Here is a 19,225-nt window from a genome sequence, read left to right as displayed (position 1 = left end):
GCCATAGTTTGTTTACCGTGCCATGAGTTAACTTCAAGTTGTCTATAGGCAAACAAGCCATGGTTTGCTTCTCCAGAGTTTGATTTGTTTCCTAGTTGGTCTTGGCCTTGTGGCTTAGTAGTTTGGCAAACATCTGTGGTAGGGGTGACCCAACAAGCCATGGTTAAGGAAGGGGGTGAGGTACGCACACTGTGCCAAGCCGCAGTCAAAACCAATGAAGCTTTGTAAAGCAACAAAGTGATGGCTTCCGACTGTGGTTTTTGACAATACCAATGATAATCAAGCTGTAGGGCAGAGTCTAGACCATCAAATGAACTATGGTTTAATAAACTATGGCTCAGCATTATGTGTGAACCACACCAATGTCTGTTCCTTTGTTCGACCTTATTTTCCTTCCTTGTTCCGATAGACATTATCTAACTTTGAATGGCAAGAGGGTTTCGAAGAATGTGAACCTTACTAGCTGCCACACTTAAGTAATTCACTTAAGATACAAGTGGAGCTAACAAGAACCTAACTTTGAATATCAAAGCACAACACTGTCAAACCGATAGTTATGTAAATTCAACTAACAAATATACCCACAACGTAACTGGCTGTGTTTAACTATATAAATTCTTTATACATCATATAAACATAACTCTTTTCACATTATCTACTTGAGTAGAAGCAATTAACTACCAACTTTTTAGAACAGGAAATACAAATAGATCAGTTCTTATATAATGTCCAAATAGAAGCTTTTATTTGGACATACGTTTAAAAAAACTGATTCATTTGTACATACGTGGAACACAAAAGCTTCTATTTGGACACTACGTATATAAGAACTGATCTATTTGTATTTCCTGTTCTAAATGTTGGTCCTTAATTGCTTCTACTCAATTAGATAATGTGAAAAGAGTTATGTTTATATGATATACAAAGAATTTATATAGTTAAACACAGCCAGTTACGTTTTGAATATCAAAGCAGCAAAGATTTGAGACTATTCCCTCACAACTGGAATTATTATTCAACCCAGCTGAAAGAAAATAAAACAGAAAAGCAGAGAAATAAATTTTCAGTGTAACACATTCACCCCACCCAAAGCTCTCTGAAGGGTTGTATTCAATATGAAAAAGAACACAGAACATAGGAGCAAGCCAATGGCTCATCTAGTCTTAATGCAGTGCTAAGATTAATGCTGGCCTCCTCTCCTTTTGCTGCATGCCCCCTAGATCTGTTCTGGCTTCCCCCCACCACAAACCTTGTGGGGAGGAGAAGCCTTACACTAACACAAGGATTTAGTTGCATACTGTCCTAAGCTCTGGAGCAGAACACACACCCAAGGAATTCATTCCAATATCGCAGAAAACTCTACACTCATAATACGGCACTCTGCTTCATATATAAGTCAATAGATGATCCTCTGTGTATTTCAGACTCCTTGCATTCACAAGGAGCCACTACCTCGTGGCTTAGCGACATTCCTAAGGCTCTTGCTGCAACCTCCTGTGCCAGGCTATTTTTTTGCTCCCCACCCTCACAACTACAGTGGTACCTCAGGTTACATACACTTCAGGGTTACATATGCTTCAGGTTACAAACTCTGCTAACCCAGAAATAGCGCTTCAGGTTAAGAACTTTGCTTCAGGTTGAGAACAGAAATCGTGCTCCGGTGGCACGGCAGCAGCAGGAGGCCCCATTAGCTAAAGTGGTGCTTCAGGTTAAGAACAGTTTCAGGTTAAGTACGGACCTCCGGAACGAATTAAGTACTTAACCCGAGGTACCACTGTATCACTTCCAAAGGGCTCATCACACCATAGCAAAGGGAAACGCACAAAGAATCATTCATAGGACAACATTTAAACAATAATTTGTAAAAAAAGGCATTCACTTTTAAGGCGCATGAACTGTAAGATGAAAAACAAACCCAACCCATAATAATAATAATAATAATAATAATAATAATAATAATAATAATTGGTGAAGGAATGAGACCTTGAAACTGCCTCTGAAATTGACACAGTTAAGCAATAAAATAAAGCAGGGGTTCCCAAACTGTGGTCTAGCAGATCATCAATGGCCTGCAATCTTCATTCAGGTGGACCATGGCATTTCAGCATTAAATATTTCTATTGATTTTTAATGGCATTTTAATTGTTTTATTTATTGTATTACAATTTGAATTCTATGCAATGCAAATTTGAAAACTATATAAGAAATAAAATAAGTAATAAAATTACAATTAAAAATCATACATCATCTAGCACATTGTGTTACAATTGTGACCGCAAACAGGAAAATCTTGAAGTGGCCCACCAAGATACTGAAGAGGTCGGAGAGTTTGGGAACCACTTATATAAAGGCTACATAACGTTAGGATTAACTCAGCAACAAATAAATGTTTTCAGCTTGCTCCTACCCTCAGTAGGTGAAGATGCAAGTGTAACAGTCACTGTTTCAGTAAGAATATTACCACTGTCTGTTGTCCATTGAAGCTGAAAGAGGAAGAAGAGCCATTTAAAGAAGCCAACACTTTTATCACGTGTTGACACACATCCAAATCACCCTGAAAAGACAAAACTGAAATGCAGATTTACTTATTTGTTCTTTTATCTTTTAGATTCCTCCTTCTTAACCCTTCTGTGGTTTTAAGAAACAGTTAACTTGGAGCCAAACAAACCCTGGTCAAGTAATCATTTAAAGAAATAAAAGCCAAGCCTTCTGCCATGTGGAATATTAGTAAGACCGTCGTAGTCCTCTCTGATATTTGAGTTGTTCTAGCTAGGAGTTAGGGACGTGGGTAGCGTTCTGGGTTAAACCACAGAGCCTAGGACTTGCCGATCAGAAGGTCGGCGGTTTGAATCCCCATGATGGAGTGAGCTCCGTTGCTCGGTCCCTGCTCCTGAAAACCTAGCAGTTCGAAAGCACATCAAAGTGCAAGTAGATAAATAGGTACCGCTCCGGCGGGAAGGTAAAACGGCGTTTCCGTGCGCTGCTCTGGTTCGCCAGAAGTGGGTTAGTCGTGCTGGCCACATGACCCGGAAGCTGTACACCGGCTCCCTCGGCCAATAAAGCAAGATGAGCACCACAACCCCAGAGTCGGTCACGACTGGACCTAATGGTTAGGGGTTCCTTTACCTTTACTTAGCTAGGAGTTTGCCATGAACTTGCTGTGTGACAACCAATGGATCAATGGAGCAATGGATCCAAACTACAAGAAAGAAGATTCCACCTAAACATTAGGAAGAACTTCCTGACAGTAAGAGCTGTTTGACAGTGGAATTTGCTGCCAAGGAGTGTGGTGGAGTCTCCTTTTTTTTCTTTTCTTTTTTTAAAAATATTTTATTAAGGAGTGGAGTCTCCTTCTTTGGAGGTCTTTAAGCAGAGGCTTGACAACTCTGATGGTGTTTCCTGCTTGGCAGGGGGTTGGACTCGATGGCCCTTGTGGTCTCTTCCAACTCTATGATTCTATGATTGAACCCCAAATAATTAAAGCTTGTCACTTGTTCTATCAGATATCTAAGTGACCATTAGAGTAAATAAATTTGCTCTACTAAAAACAATCTTTTTTGTTTTATCATAGTTTATACTCTGTTTCTCATTCTGACAATACTGTATCAATCACCTTAGTAGGCAATTTAATTGCAATTTACTCGGGGGGGGGGGATTATTTGTGCTAATGCCTTTGAAACAGTTATCCTGAGAGAGAGTCAAGAGCAAGCAATGAAGACTGTCCACAAAATGACCACAAAACTCGGCTGAAAGAAAAAGAGTAAAAAAGAAGAGCCCATGCTTACCATTGCCGGAATAGTTTCTGAGTTGTATAATATCTTCCCGTTTCTTAGCGACTTCTGCACTTCATGAATGTGGTTCTTGAGATCATTTACAGTAGGAAAGAAAGACAAGTTGTGCTTTTCCGGCACTTCATCAGGCCTGAACAATTCTCGTTCCACAAATTTTCTGTTGAGTATTAGAAATGGGGGGGGGGGGAGAGGATTACACACGTGTTGATATGTGATTTATCGTACAGGCTGCTCTTCCGAACAACATACAATCAAGCTTGGGAAGTTAGCATTCCTTCCCCAAGCAGGGTAGAGTTCACACTCACAGATGGAGGTCTGCTGCCTCTCCTTTTCCTTATGCATCTGGAGACTGGGGTATCCTTGGGAATGGTGCAGGAGCCTACAAATGAATCAAGACTTGGTGGAAGTCTCCTCCAAGCCCAAGTGTTTTACTGTTGTTGTTGTTGAGTCATTTAGTCGTGTCCGACTCTTCATGACCCCATGGACCAGAGCACGCCAGGCACTCCTGTCTTCCACTGCCTCCCGCAGTTTGGTCAAACTCATGCTGGTAGCTTCGAGAACACTGTCCAACCATCTCGTCCTCTGTCGTCCCCTTCTTCTTGTGCCCTCCATCTTTCCCAACATCAAGGTCTTTTCCAGGGAGTCTTCTCTTCTCATGAGGTGGCCAAAGTATTGGAGCCTCAGCTTCACGATCTGTCCTTCTAGTGAGCACTCAGGGCTGATTTCCTTAAGAATGGATAGGTTTGATCTTCTTGCAGTCCATGGGACTCTCAAGAGTCTCCTCCAGCACCATAATTCAAAAGCATCAATTCTTTGGCGATCAGCCTTCTTTATGGTCCAGCTCTCACTTCCATACATCACTACTGGGAAAACCATAGCTTTAACTATACGGACCTTTGTTGGCAAGGTGATGTCTCTGCTTTTTACTCTACTAACATACATTTAGCCTCATTATCCAGGGTCAGATTTTTTTTTAATTTAAATTGGATTTTTTAAAAAATTAAATTGGATTTTTAAAATAAAATACTTTTTTTGGGGGGCAGAATCTTTCTAAAGACAGGTTTCTACATTATAGTCCAAACACTATTCATCAGGAAATAGGGATTTGTTTTAAGTTTTTCATGTGTGCTAAAACTCAGTTTAAAGTTTAAAAGAGAAAAAAATGTTTAACCACACCAGTTAACAAACATGGATACATTCGCTATAATGTTATGGTTTCAGTTAAATAAATTGTTTAAATTGTTATTAAGGAAATGATTATTTTTCTCCTTCCAATAAAGTATAGCAGAAAAGTTGTCCAAATATAAACAGTTAACTTATTAAACCACGATAATTTCTAACTATCTGTCTATGTATTTCTAACAGTATAACCAAATTAGTAATCTTTGATATAGCTGTAAAAACTACTTTGAAAATTTATTATTCCAAAAATGAAACCTTCATCTGGTTGTAAATATTAAGATTATGCTAACAAGAATGAGTCTTTCTGTAAAAAAATGATTTAAATCAAGTCTTACTGACTAGTGATTTAAATCGTGGTTTAAATCTAATCCACCCTGTGATTAACCCATTCTTTTCCTACTGGAAATTTTGCTGGACTACTTAGGAAAAATCCAAAAACTTTGCAAAAACAAAACTCAAAACCAAAACAACCAGGCAAACAGAAGTTTCGTAAAGAAATTACTGTATAGAATACCAGTATGTAAAGCTTTCTCTTCTGTGCAGTGTAAGAAAAACTACAACTTAGCCTATACATTGGCCTCTTGAAAAATCTCAGGTATGAATAATAAAGTAGTAAGTTTCTATGCTATAGGCTTAGGGACTAGAGGTTTACTACAGGTCTCTGGGGTGCTCTTTCCAATTGGTTTGAAAAGCACCTACCTTGATATACAGGGGTGGGGCGGGGAGCAGGCGCTGTGTTATAACCCACACAAAGTGGAAGAAGTGTGTTGTGTAGAGACTTACAAAGACTTACCGTAACTGTTTCCTCACTGCGTAGACTTGTTCTATTCCTTGAGACACTAGCTCTCGGATCTTATCTGCAACTTGCGGGTGAAGTCGCGAGGGCAGCGTGCAGCTTTCGTCTTTGCCTGCATCGTCCTCACCCTCAGGAGACGGTATGGAGAATGGCGATCGTGGGAGGCACATCTCTAGCTCATGATACTGATGAGCCTGCTGAGTAGGTAACTGCACATACCACCTGGCGAGAAAAATTGGCAGATGCAACTCCCAAGAAAGTAATTCCTTTTTCCAGCAGGAGGGGGAAACCAACTCTAGTGAATATTTCAGGTCTGTCTAACTCAGGCACAGGCAAACTCCAGCCCTCCAGATGTTTGGGACTACAATTCCCATCATCCCTAGCTAACAGGACCAGTGGTCAGGGATGATGGGAATTGTAGTCTCAAAATGTCTGGCGAGCCGAGTTTGCCTATGCCTGGCCTAACTCATGGGCATCACCACACTTCCACAGAGATTGCTGTTATCTTTGCCACTCCACAGCGGTAAAAGTAAAGAACCCCTGGACGGTTAAGTCCAGCCAAAGGCGACTATGGGGTGCGGCACTCATCTCGCTTTCAGGCCGAGGGAGCCAGCGTTTGTCCACATACAACTTTTCTGGGTCATGTGGCCAGCATGACTAAACCGCTTCTGGTGCAACAGAACACCGTGACGGAAGCCACAGCACACGGAAACGCTGTTTACCTTCCCTTCTGCATCGGTACCTATTTATCTACTTGCACTGGTGTGCTTTCAAACTGCTAGGTTGGCAGGAGCTGGGACCGAGCAACGGACAAGATGGTTGGACAGCATTCTCGAAGCTACCAGCATGAGTTTGACCAAACTGCGGGAGGCAGTGGAAGACAGGAGTGCCTGGCATGCTCTGGTCCATGGGGTCACGAAGAGTCGGGCACAACTAAACGACTAAACAACAAATCAAGCTGAAAGACATACATTACCTGAGAACCCCACCAGCATCAATAAGGTTTTTCTTTAGCACGTTGAAAGCTTTCTCCTGTTCCACACGTAAAATTTTCTTATCAATTTTGGGGTCTGTCGGAACTCTATACTCGGGGAACTTTTGGACCTTCTTAATATAGATCCTGCCACAGGAGAGGAGGGGAAGGAATCACAACACACAGACTACGACAAACAAACACATTCTCTTATTCTATTAAGACGTTTTAAAATGAAAAACACCTAACTATTTAAAGAGGTGGAAGAGTGACACGACCCCTTGAAACATATTTGCCTCCCACAGCTACTCTTATCTATTTTTATAATATTGGTAGTAACATTTTCTTGCAAAACTTTTTTGTACACTCTTGTTCAGATAAACATTTGTCCTATTTACTAAAATGTCCAAAGCCTTCTAGAGTGGCTGGGGAAACCCAGCCAGATGGGCAGGGTATAAATAATATATTGGTTAATTATTTAATAATAATAATAATAATAATAATAATAATAATAATAATAATTTATTATTTCTATCCCGCCCATCTGGCTGTTTCCTCAGCCACTCTGGGCGGCTCCCAATCGAGTGTTAAAAACAATACAGCATTAAATAAAAGCTCCCCTAAACAGGGCTGCCTTCAGATGTCTTTTAAAAATAGGATAGCTGCTTCTTTCCTTCACATCTGAAGGGAGGGCGTTCCACAGGGAACCTCACTTTTCGCAATGAGGGAACTGCCAGAAGGCCCTCGGTACTGGATCTCAGTGGCCGGGCTGAACAATGGGGATGGAGACACTCCTTCAGGTATACAGGACTGAGGTCGTTTAGGGCTTTCAAGGTCAGCACCAACACTTTGAATTGTGCTTGGAAACATACGGGGAGCCAATGCAGATCTCTCAGGACCAGTGTTATGTGGTCCCGGAGGCCACTCCCAGTCACCAGTCTAGCCGCCGCATTCTGGATTAATTGCAGTTTCTGGGTCACCTTCAAAGGTAGCCCCACGTAGAGCGCATTGCAGTAGTCCAAGCGGGAGATAACTAGAGCATGCACCACTCTGGCGAGACAGTCTGCGGGCAAGGAGGGTCTTAGCCTGCGTACCTGGTAGAGCTGGTAGACAGCCGCCCTGGACACAGAATTAACCTGTGCCTCCATGGACAGTGTGAGTCCAAAATGACTCCCAGGTTGCACACCTGGTCCTTCAGGGGCACAGTTACCCCATTCAGGACATTCATTATTCATTATTAATATTATTATTCTACTTTCCCGGCTATCCATTGCTTACCTTGCAGGGCAGGTGGCTTTGTAAACTTGGCAGGAAACGTCCTCCTGTTCACCAGTTTTCCTGGGCTGAAAACCCTTCCTTCGGGGCCCATATTGGCACTCCATCACTATGGCTCTGCTTCCTGTTTCGAGGGAAATTCTGCATGTTCATTGCGACAGATATTTTGTTTCCTCGGCAGATCAGTTTGCGATAGGGATGGGAGGGATATACGTTCGTCCAAAAAGCCGAATCCAGAAGTGGCCAACCCTCCGTGGGCCATTCTGACGAATTGGGGGGGGGCACCCAACTATCAATAATCTGACACCATATAAAGTCAGGGGATTCAAACTTCAAGCCACACACTTGCAAAGAAAGACTCTACCTTTGCTGTTCCGGCTGGAATTCAGCACTTTTTGAATCTCAGCCACAGCTGAAGGACAGTGGCGGAGCAAGCTGATTGGGCGCCTGGGGCGGCGCACGTGCCCTGCGCCCAGGGGTGGGGCCAGCCGCCCAGGGGGCGGGGCCAGCCGGGGAAGGACACTTCGTGGGGCTTCCGAGGAATCTGCCTGTCTTCTCCCACTCAGCCGCCCTACAGCTGAGGGGGAGGTGGCGGGTGGACTGTTTCGGGCAAGGCAGTGCCTGCAGGAGCCCAAGCCACCGCGTCACTCCAAGAAGAGACACATGGCTCGGGCACACTGCAGGCCCCGCGGTGAGAGCCACCCAACATTTTGTCAACCCCCCCCCCCAGTGGTGACACCCGGGTGGCCTGCCCCCACCGCACCCCCTTCCTCCGCCCCTGCTGAAGGAGGACCAGTAGCAAAGCCAGCCAGGCCATGAGGTGGGGTAAAGCAACTGCCTCGGGCAGCAGAAGGGGCAGCACCTCCACAGATACCTTGCCCACCTGCACCGCTGGCAGAAGCACCCGTTTCCGTTACCTCTGCAGATACCTTGCCCAACCGCACCGCTGGAGAACCAGCACTGGCAGAAGCACCCGTTTCCGTTGAGATTTTATGAGATCTCACAGAAAGTTGTGAGATCTTGTAAACCACATGAGAGCTCGCAGGAAACCAGTGCCACTGCCGGCGGTGGAGGCAGCTGACAGGAAGCACATTCCTCAGGCGGCAAAACAGGGCGCACCGCACCTGACCGTGAGCTCACTAAATGCATGTGCTATTTGTAAGACTTTGTTAAAAACAAATTATTTAATAATTTAACACTGCTAGAAAGCGAGAGACGTGTGTGTTCCGTGACAGTAAAGTTTCCATAGGTAAAGAAAGAATGTACGGCCCCAGCACACTATTTATTTGAAGATGGCATAACTGTTTATTTCATCACAATTGTATGCATATAAAGGCAACTCCATAGTGGCTTCCAAACATGCAATGGAGATTATATCTGTGTAGAAAAGGGTTCTGTGAAGAGTTCTAAATGACATTTTTCTCAAAAGACTAGAACACAGGTACCAACGCACAAGCACACAGCAGAATATGAATGAAAACCACTACAATGTAGGCACTGAGACTTTTCCCTTTGTGACCTTTCACAATACCTATAGATATTCTGCAAAACAAAATGAAGCACAGTTTCTTTAATAAATCTGAAAACCATTCAGAAGAAAGAAAGTTACCAGCATTGACAAAAGGGATCCCATCAAATGGAACATATTGTGATTTCCACATCAGCCTCGTGGCAGGTTTAGCTGGGCTTGGAGACTGGCGCGTTCCCCACACGCTGTGTGTTTTCTGCTTGTGCACTCTCAGAATATTCTCTAATTCTGTTTCACTTGAACAATAGCCACGGTATGAATCCCCAATTTTCTGCATGAAGAGGAGGTGAAATAATAGGATTTATTCACCAATTAAAATGCTAATTGGAGTTCAGGAAGTCAGTATCATCACATGAGATGCCTGTGGCAATCTGGTGTGTTGTATGCACATTATCTGCAGGAGACAGAATTTTTCCAAGAGTTTCTTCCCTTCCCAATTTTCCTGAGTTTAAGATGCAGTTTCTGGGTTTATTTGTTGAAAACAGTGTTAAACATTTTATGTTTTGCCAGAACTCCATGTATCCATGTATCCCCTTTAACTGTACAGTCATACCTCGGGGAATATTTTCGGGTTGAATATTCTCGGGTTGTGCTCCGTGGTGACCAGGAAGTAATGGAGCGTGATGCTCAAAATGACGTCACACGCCTGCGCGGAAGCGGCGAATCACGACCCACGCACGCGGGTTGCGTTCACTTCAGGATGCGAGCGGGGCTCTGGAACGGACCCTGTTCGCATCAAGAGGTACCACTGTACATGAGTGAAAGCTCAGTGACCAAGTGCGGGTAAAATGCTATTTTGGAAAGCAACGCTTTTTCATTTCTTCTGACTTTTACTGCTGTACGTGATTCTAAAGAGAAATGTCTGCTGAGCAGTGTGCACCATCTCCAATGATTTTCCTTATATGCCTATTTAATGTCAAACACCCAAAACACTATTTTAAAAACACAGGCAAGTGCATAAAGCAGTTTCAATATTATATGGGGTAACAGCCAAACAGAAAACTCCTGGGAAAATTGTGTGCTATTGTAACAAGTTCTCCAATCAGCAGTGGCGTAGCGTGGGTTGTCAGCACCCGGGGCAAGGGAAGTAATTTGCGCCCCCTAACCCGTGGATTTGCGCCCCCTAACCCTAACCCCCATATGTTGCGCCCGGTGCGGCCGGCCGCCCCTGCACCCCCCACGCTACGCCACTGCCAATCAGTCTAAGTACAGTGGTACCTTGGGTTACGAATTTAATTCGTTCCGGAGGTCCGTTCTTATCCTGAAACCGTTCTTAACCTGAGGTACCACTGCAGCTAATGGGGCCTCCTGCTGCTGCTGGCACGAGATTTCCGTTCTCATTCAGGGGCAAAGTTCTCAACCCAAGGCACTACTTCCGGGTTAGCGGAGTTTGTAACTCAACATGTTTGTAACCCGAGGTACCACTGCATTTTAAAAGTATGCAAGCTAAAGATTATAGTCATCTCCCAAGAAAGATATAAATATTATGTTGTCAGCTATGCTATGGCCTTTTGGCGATGGGCAGTATACAGTGGTACCTCCGTTTGCGGATGAGATCCGTTCCAGAGCTCCAGTCGGATCCCGAGAATTTCACTACCAGAGGTGTCTGTTCTGCGCATGTGCATGATGCGGTAGAGCGCTTCTGCGCATGTGGCAAAACCCGGAAAAATACTTCTGGGTTTGCCACATTTGCATCCTGAAGTTTACGTAACCAGACGGTTACGTAACGCGAGGTACTACTGTATGTCTATAATTTTCTTAATAAAACCAAAACAAATGAACTGCTCAGGATTTTAAGGCAGTTTAGAAGATGACTCGTGGTAGCAAAGCCTTGCCATAAACAGTGTATTCATCAGATGAAGGGCTTGACTGAAAGGCAATCCCTCACTGCTTGTTGCATTTCATGAAAGATACTAGTGAAAAACCTACACAGCATACCTTTTCCAGAGACCAATTACAATTACTTTCCCACTTTTGACTAAGTTGCTAGGGCCATTTACATTCCATGACATCCACTTAAATCCCCCTCTGGCTACCAATAGACTGCCTTGGCTCCGAACAAACTACAAGACCGTTTAACTGACAAACGTCAAGTAACTAAGAAGTGTAGCCACCTCCGATACTAGTTTGTGAAATTAATACTTTGCTCAGTTGTTGTTGTTGTTTTTAGCTCACCTCACAGTTCCTGAGACGGCGAGCCCAGGTAGGTGTGTTTGAGGGCAATGGTTGAGGGGAAACTGGAAAAGTGTCTTCCAATAACCTGAACAATAAATGCAAAATGGAATATAGAGTCAAAACAAATCCATGCAGATAAACACGTAATCACGGATTTAGACGATGTTGCTATATTAAAGACAGAAGCAGACTGCTTTTCACTTCTTGCGGTTAACATTTGTAAGGCAGTATTTGGAATACTTCAAAAAGTATTTTAAAAGCTATCATTCAAAGCAACAACCTACTCTTTCACTTTATTGCTGCAAGCCTTCAGGGACAAGATGGTTTAGGAATCTCCTATGTCAATCATTAGAAAGCAACCTATGACCATTTCATTGATGCAACAAGAGGAAGTTCAACTAAAATACTGACAATGGGGAAAACTGTAGAACTTCACAATCTGTCTGAGAAGAGATTTCCTCATCTTCTGACCTACCTGGTGGCTGTTGCTTTGGACACCGTAAGAGATGCTTGAGGATGAAGGATGTATCTGCTTGTACCGTCTGCAACAGCAGCCACTGCAACAGTTCGCAAACTCCCACCATTTCTCTCTTCTGAAGCATCTTAGGAAAAAGATGGGGGGGGGCTGCCTCTTTAATAAGTGCATAGAGAACCAAGAAAGCACAATTCAGAAAACTGGTGAGCAATTAGCAAGCAGCAGCCTGAGACTGAAATGTGAACCTGTCTCTGCCAGACCCTGGAACCTCCTAGAATGGAGAGGCCCTGTTCTGATAGAGCTAAGGGCACCGCTTTCTGAATTTGCTCTTCCATAACCACCACAAGCTCAGCTAAAAGTTGGTTTAGAAACGCCGCCGAGAAAAAAAGATGGGCTCCATCTTGCTTGTGTCCGTTTGCGAAATTCTACATTTCCTGTTCTCAAGTCAAATAAATCTTGAGTCAAAGGAAGAAAAGGAAAGAACCTATGCCAGTGTGCTACAGGTACCAAATATAGTCCGTACTTTGCACCTAGCAGCTGTGACTTTTGCAAGCAGCAGCACACAATCTGCTGTTAAGGAATGTCTCAAGAAAAAGAAGCTTGAACAGCCTGTGAGAAGCCTACCTCTTCAAATTTCAAGTTTACAATTAAAATTATTAATTCTAAGTGTGAAATACTGTACAATTACATAATGAAGGTGTATGTTTTGGCACCAGAATTCACAAATTGAATGTTAAGTGCTTTCACTTAGTAGCATGTTGTACTGATTTCAGTGGAACTTGCTTCCACATAGTCTGTTGGGACACGATGTACCTTACCCTGAGAACTGGTGACATCCAGAAGTTGACCTTGGGGAATAATCACTTGTGCCATTCCTGGCTGAGAAGGAATAACGTGCAGCACTTGCCCATTTTCAGACCGGCTGGCAACTATCATCTTTGAAGGAAACAAAGAAATGGTATGATGAATATCATATACTATTTGAGAGATAGATTTATAACAATAAGCTTCAAGCCAATCTGAAATTATTCATCTCTGTTTTATAGAAAAATCAGAAATGACTGAGATCTACATTTGAATTTAAGCAGAGAGACACAAGTTCTTACTGATAAGATCCACATATTAATGGAATTCCCCCTGCCCCAGATATTTAATAATAATAGTAGTAGTAATAATAATAATAATAATAATAATAATAATAATAATAATAAATTTTATTTATACCCCTCCCTCCCCGGCCAAGACCGGGCTCAGGGCGGCTAACAACCAATAATAAAAACATGTTGATTAAAATACAACTTAAAAAACTAGATTAAAATACAAGATTAACATTATTTCAAGGTTCCCTTAACACAGCGATTCGACAAAGCCACAACACACTTAATCCACATATCTGTTTATGAAGTACAGAAGACTAATGTGTTATTAAGGCTGGCAATTAAAAAAATATTCAGTTGATTCGTCATCTGCCATTTAGTCAACAAAACATTGTGCAGATTAGTGCATTATCAACATTTCAACACATGGTTCCTTTTTCAAATACATTGGAGGGAGCACTCAACAAACAAAAACTGCCCTAAGGTGTATTTACTCACCATGTGAGTGCTGGACCCCTCTGAGGATTGCACTTCATAAAAGGGATGGCCACTCTGGTGTACAAGTTGATACCCTTCTGCTGAAAAAGGGAGCGTCTGGGACAGCTGCATTTGTCCATTCAGTGACTGAGAAATATCTTCCGAAATGGGCGCTGTGATGGGCGCTTGAGGAACATTTGGCCCAAAGGATGGGTCCCCGGTTTCCACGTATGCTAGATGCTGTCATACAGAATATATATTGACATCTTTTCAATCATTTGTGTTTTTTAAAATCTTCGGAATAGCAAATGGTACCTTAGTACCAAGATGACCAGTGAGGCAATTTCTACTCAAACCTGAGTTTTCTGGCTGAAAACTATGGCCAGAAAAGCCACCTCGATTGGACTGCCATCATCCCTCTTGTATCATCTGGGCTATGATACCGTCCTTGAATCCCTGAGGCAAAAGCTTTGGGACATGTCACATAGCAACCTGCGATCTCGATCTCATGTAATCTGTGGCCCAGTAGCAGCAGGAATCCAATACAGTGGTACCTTGGGTTAAGTACTTAATTCGTTCCAAAGGTCCGTTCTTAACCTGAAACTGTTCTTAACCTGAAGCACCACTTTAGCTAATGGGGCCTCCTGCTGCCGCTGCACGATTTCTGTTCTCATCCTGAAGCAAAGTTCTTAACTCGAGGTAATATTTCTGGGTTAGCGGAGTCTGTAACCTGAAGCATATGTAACCTGAAGTGTATGTAACCCAAGGTACCACTGTATGGGTACAACTTTCAGATACCCTCATATCTTAGGAACCTGTCTGTACCAACCTATTGGCATTTATTTACCAAAGCCAAACTAAATGTATTTCCTTCGGAAGTGCTAAATGGTAGACTGAGAGGCATCCCTTATCAAAATAGGCTTTGTTCATGTTCTCAGGACGTCGATTGCATGAAGCATATCTTACTGTATTGTGGGCACTACGAGCATGCAAGGGACCAACTAATCAAACTCCTACTGGCAAATCTGCAGGGAAAATCTGAAGCCTCCCATATTAAATATCTTTTGGATGATAGGTCCAATGATATTGCACTGGCCGTGGCAAAGTTTCTTCCGGATGTCAAAAGAAGCAAAGATCATCAAGCTCGAGACAAAACAAAATGACCACCTTAGTTTCTCTCTCTTTTGAGGTTGGCTGTCTTAACTGTATTTTGTCCTGAAATTGTTCTATGGGTCTTTGGACCACAATAAAGATTTATTATTATATACTCAAACCACACCCACCCACCAGCTGATGTCACTTTGCTTTAGCTACACCTTTGGGACCGCAAGGGACGAGGGTGGCGCTGTGGGTTAAACCACAGAGCCTAGGACTTGCCGATCAGAAGGTCAGCGGTTCGAATCCCTGCAACAGGGTGAGCTCCCATTGCTCGGTCCCTGCTCCTGCCGACCTAGCAGTTTGAAAGCACATCAAATTGCAAGTAGATAATAGGTACCGCTCTGGCGGGTAGGTAAACGGCATTTCCGTGTGCTGCTCTGGTTCGCCAGAAGTGGCTTAGTCATGCAGGCCACATGACCCGGAAGCTGTACGCCAGCTCCCTCGGCCAATAAAGCGAGATGAGCGCCGCAACCCCAGAGTTGACCACAACTGGACCTAATGGTCAGGGGTCCCTTTACCTTTACCTTTGGGACTGCAAAGCACTCGACATTACCGACAAATTTGGCCTGCGAGGGCAATTCACACAGGGTTGCCAAATTTTGAGCAGTAAATAAGAGCACACATTTGCCAACTTCTACTTTTAACTATGGAACGCTGTAACGACTCTACGCATGAAAAAAACCTGGAAAAAGAGGGCATATGGCAACCCTATGAAAGTTAACAAATATATGACTGATCACTTACCTGGAATACTTGGTCCTCAGTTTCCACCTCTTCAGTATTATTAGAGTTGACCAATAAGTCACTAGCTCTCTCCATACTGGCTTCATGATCAACTCCATTTTCTTCCATTACAGAACAGACTAGAAAAGAAATATTTAGAATCTGAACCCTGGTATTCTGCCGGGAGGCTGGACTAGGGCATTAAAAAAACATTGCTGCCTCCCCCCCCCCTTTTTTTTTTTATAGGGGAGCGCATGGTCAAGGGGCATTTTATTCTCAAGAGTTGCGGCTTAGTCTTGTAGTAAAGTTAAAGCTTACAGGGAAATGATATATAATGAATTGAAAAAGACTTTTAAAACAACGTTTTTAAGAACAAAAATCAGAAGCCTTCCTTTTGGGAACTACAGGGACAGAACTACCCAAACTGTATAGAAATTTATTCATGTATTCAACTACAGTACAGTGGCAAGAATGTTACTTGCCCAAAAATGGAAAGAAGTAGTCCCAGTGAAAGAAAAATGGATACAAAAAATTATGGAATACGCAGAAACGGTGAAACATACTGGAGAAATAAGAAATCAAGATAACAAACTTTTTATAAAACAATGGAAATGCATTATCAGATATTTACAAACAAACTGTAAAACAGATAAGAACATGGGCAGGACTATTGTAAGAGCCTGCAGTTTTATAAGGGGATATATTAAAAGTGGATGAACAAATGTGCAAATTAATTTAATTTAGGATAAAAGAATGGAAATGGTTCATGGAATATTTACAAATGAACTGTAAAGCAGATTAATTATAAGAGTATATATTTAAAGCAAATGAATAAATGCATAAATTACCACACTTTTCCCTGTATAAGACTAGATTTTTTTTACTAAAAAATAATGTTAAAAAGAGGGGGTAGTCTTCTATACGGGGGAGGCAATCTCCCCCCCCCCCCCATTTTCTTAATTTTGAGTCCCCCAAAATAGGGGGCATCTTATACACAGGGGGGGAGGGGGCATTAAAAAAACATTGCTGCCTCTTCCCTTTTTTTAGGGGAGTGCATGGTCGAGGGGGTATTTTATTCTCAAGAGTTGCGACTTAAGTCTTGTAGTAAAGTTAAAGCGGAAAAATACAATAAGTTAATTTAGGGTGTGCAGAAAATCTTTAAAAAATAAAAAATGTAAGGAGCCTAGGAAAGAGAGGGAAGGAAGCAGAGTTTAGAAATGTTGACACGATTGTAAAGTTACTGAAATGGATAAAACTGAAAGTCACTAATAAATAATAATAATGATGATGATGGCTTTTGCCCACACAACAAGCTGAGCTGAGGGGAGGGGGGATTTGTCGACACTGCTTTAAAGTTATTGAAATGGATAAAACTGAAAGTCACTAATAAATAATAATAATAATAATAATAATAATAATAATAATGGAGTCGTGGCTTTTGCCCACACAAGATGAGCTGAGGGGAGGGGGGATTTGTCGACACTACTGTAAAGTTATTGAAATGGATAAAACTGAAAGTCACTAATAAATAATAATAATGATGATGATGATGATGGAGTCGTGGCTTTTGCCCACAGAAGCTGAGCTGGGGGGGGGGAATTTGTCGACACTACTGTAAAGTTATTGCAATGGATAAAACTGAAAGTCACTAATAAATAATAATGATGATGATGATGATGATGGAGTCGTGGCTTTTGCCCACACAGCAAGCTGTGCTGAGGGGAGGGGGGATTTGCCGACACTACTGTAAAGCTATTGAAATGGATAAAACTGAAAGTCACTAATAATAATAATAATAATAACAACAACAACAGTCGTGGCTTTTGCCCACACAACAAGATGAGCTGAGGGGAGGGGGGATTTGTCGGCACGACTGTAAAGTTATTGAAATGGATGAAACTGAAAGTCACTAATAATAATAATAATAATAATAATGGAGTCGTGGCTTTTGCCCACACAGCAAGCTGAGCTGAGGGGGGTTATTTGTGGGGAGGGGGCGCCAGAGTATTAAGCCCCCATTTGGGGTGATGGGGAGCTCGAGCCCCTCCCCCTGCCAGGCAGAAACAGCCCCCCCCTCCCTCTTTCCCGCCCTCCTTCCCTGAGGAGGAGGAGGAGGAGGTGGGCCAGGGCGCGCGGCAGCGTGAGTGACGCGACCGGCGAGTGCCGCGCGCCCGAGCCCTGCCAGTGGGTGGGGAGGGGGGAAGGGGGAGGGAGGGGAGGGGGAGGAGGGAAAATCCAGAACGAGTCTACTCAACCTCGTCTTGGGCACCGCCGTGGGAGACCGCCCGTACGGCGCAGGCGCAGCAGCACGCACGCGCCGCGCCCACCAGGCCGCCGCGAGCGAAGACGAAGGGGTTTGGGTTTTTTTGCGAAGGGCGCCAACGGGGCACCGTAGAAAACCCGGAAGTGCTGGAGTATCCACGTGTGTGTGTCTGGTTTTTTTCAGAATGGGGGAGAGGGTTCGCCGATGGGTGCTTTTTTATTTATTTATTAATTATTATTATTATTATTTCCTTTAAATAATCTTTTTCCATCAGTCCATACAATCACAGTATGTTCCCTTTGTCTCTGCCGAGTCTTGACTTCCATCCCTCCCTTCAGTTGGTATATTAATCACATTTTTATCGCGTACATTGTTTTTACATCTCTACTACTTTACATTGAACGTGCTTTTTTTTTAAAGGGGTTTCCGTACGCTCAGTTGTGCCCAATTCTGCAGAGGTTCGGAATGGCAATGAACGCTGGGTTTGCGGGCTGTTATTAAAATGGAAACGTTGCCAAATGAATGGCACGTTTGTATACGCGCAGACACGCATCTTGGAAGGGGGAGGTGTTATGAGTTTGTTTCTTTTTTGTTCCTATTATGAACTATTATGTTTTTATGTTGTGTTTTTATGCTGTGAACTGCCCTGAGATCATTAAAGGGCAGTATTAAATAAACTTTTCATACATATACACACACATATATATATTCGGGTAATATAAAAATAAGACTCATAGATATATATATATATAGAGAGAGAAAGAGAAATATATATGAGTTTTATTTCTTTTTTTGTTCCTATTATGAACTTTGTGTTTTATGTTGTATTTTTATGCCGTGAACCGTCCTGAGATCATTAGATAAAGGGCAGTATTAAATAAACATTTCATACATATACACATAGATATTTGGGTAGTATAAAAATAACTCGTGTGTGTGTGTGTGTGAGAGAGAGAGAGAGAGAGAGAAATAATAGATACAGATGTATATGAGTTTTATTTTTATATTACCCAACTTCCTTCAACTCAGATGGGTATAAATAGGAAACACAGGCTGCAAACCCAGCATAAGTTTCCAGCACAAAGCACATTTTCCCCACCCTGAAAACTAATTTCCTAAGAATTTTGCTCCAGAACTGCAGCTCCCAGGATTCATCGGGGGGACGGGACATGGAGAGGGAAATAATTTTTTTAAAAAAATATAGTGTACGCCTTTTTTTTGTGTACATGTAGGAACCAATTGAAAAACAGCAACCCATCGACTTCGTGGCTTATGAAGGAAGTGGGGGCGAGAAGAGAGGGAGAAAAATAAA

The 19,225-nt window shown here is 42.7% G+C and overlaps 1 protein-coding gene across 3 annotated transcripts in view; it reads right to left on the bottom strand.

Annotated features, from left to right (window-relative positions):
- CARF (calcium responsive transcription factor) overlaps positions 1-19,225 on the bottom strand; it is a 30,410-nt gene that overhangs the window by 11,071 nt on the left and 114 nt on the right. For 2 of the 3 annotated variants that reach the window (XM_083409967.1, XM_083409969.1), the window contains exons 1-12: positions 17,906-18,013; positions 15,672-15,790; positions 13,791-14,009; positions 13,014-13,131; positions 12,196-12,322; positions 11,721-11,805; positions 9,627-9,816; positions 8,021-8,141; positions 6,746-6,889; positions 5,767-5,991; positions 3,786-3,948; positions 2,408-2,483 (exon numbers count right to left, since the gene is read on the bottom strand). In XM_083409967.1, the coding sequence (XP_083266093.1) occupies positions 2,408-2,483; positions 3,786-3,948; positions 5,767-5,991; positions 6,746-6,889; positions 8,021-8,141; positions 9,627-9,816; positions 11,721-11,805; positions 12,196-12,322; positions 13,014-13,131; positions 13,791-14,009; positions 15,672-15,779 (1,576 nt within the window). In that variant the 5' untranslated portion in view covers positions 15,780-15,790; positions 17,906-18,013. Of the gene's footprint in view, positions 1-2,407; positions 2,484-3,785; positions 3,949-5,766; positions 5,992-6,745; positions 6,890-8,020; positions 8,142-9,626; positions 9,817-11,720; positions 11,806-12,195; positions 12,323-13,013; positions 13,132-13,790; positions 14,010-15,671; positions 15,791-17,905; positions 18,014-19,225 lie in introns of those variants that run through there. The other variant, XM_083409968.1, reaches the window with a different exon arrangement.

Source organism: Podarcis tiliguerta, assembly GCF_965153285.1.
Source record: "Podarcis tiliguerta genome assembly, chromosome: 1".
Taxonomy (NCBI): Eukaryota; Metazoa; Chordata; class Lepidosauria; order Squamata; family Lacertidae; genus Podarcis; species Podarcis tiliguerta.
Note: the sequence above shows the minus strand (reverse complement) of the source record. Positions and strands in the feature narration are given on the sequence as shown.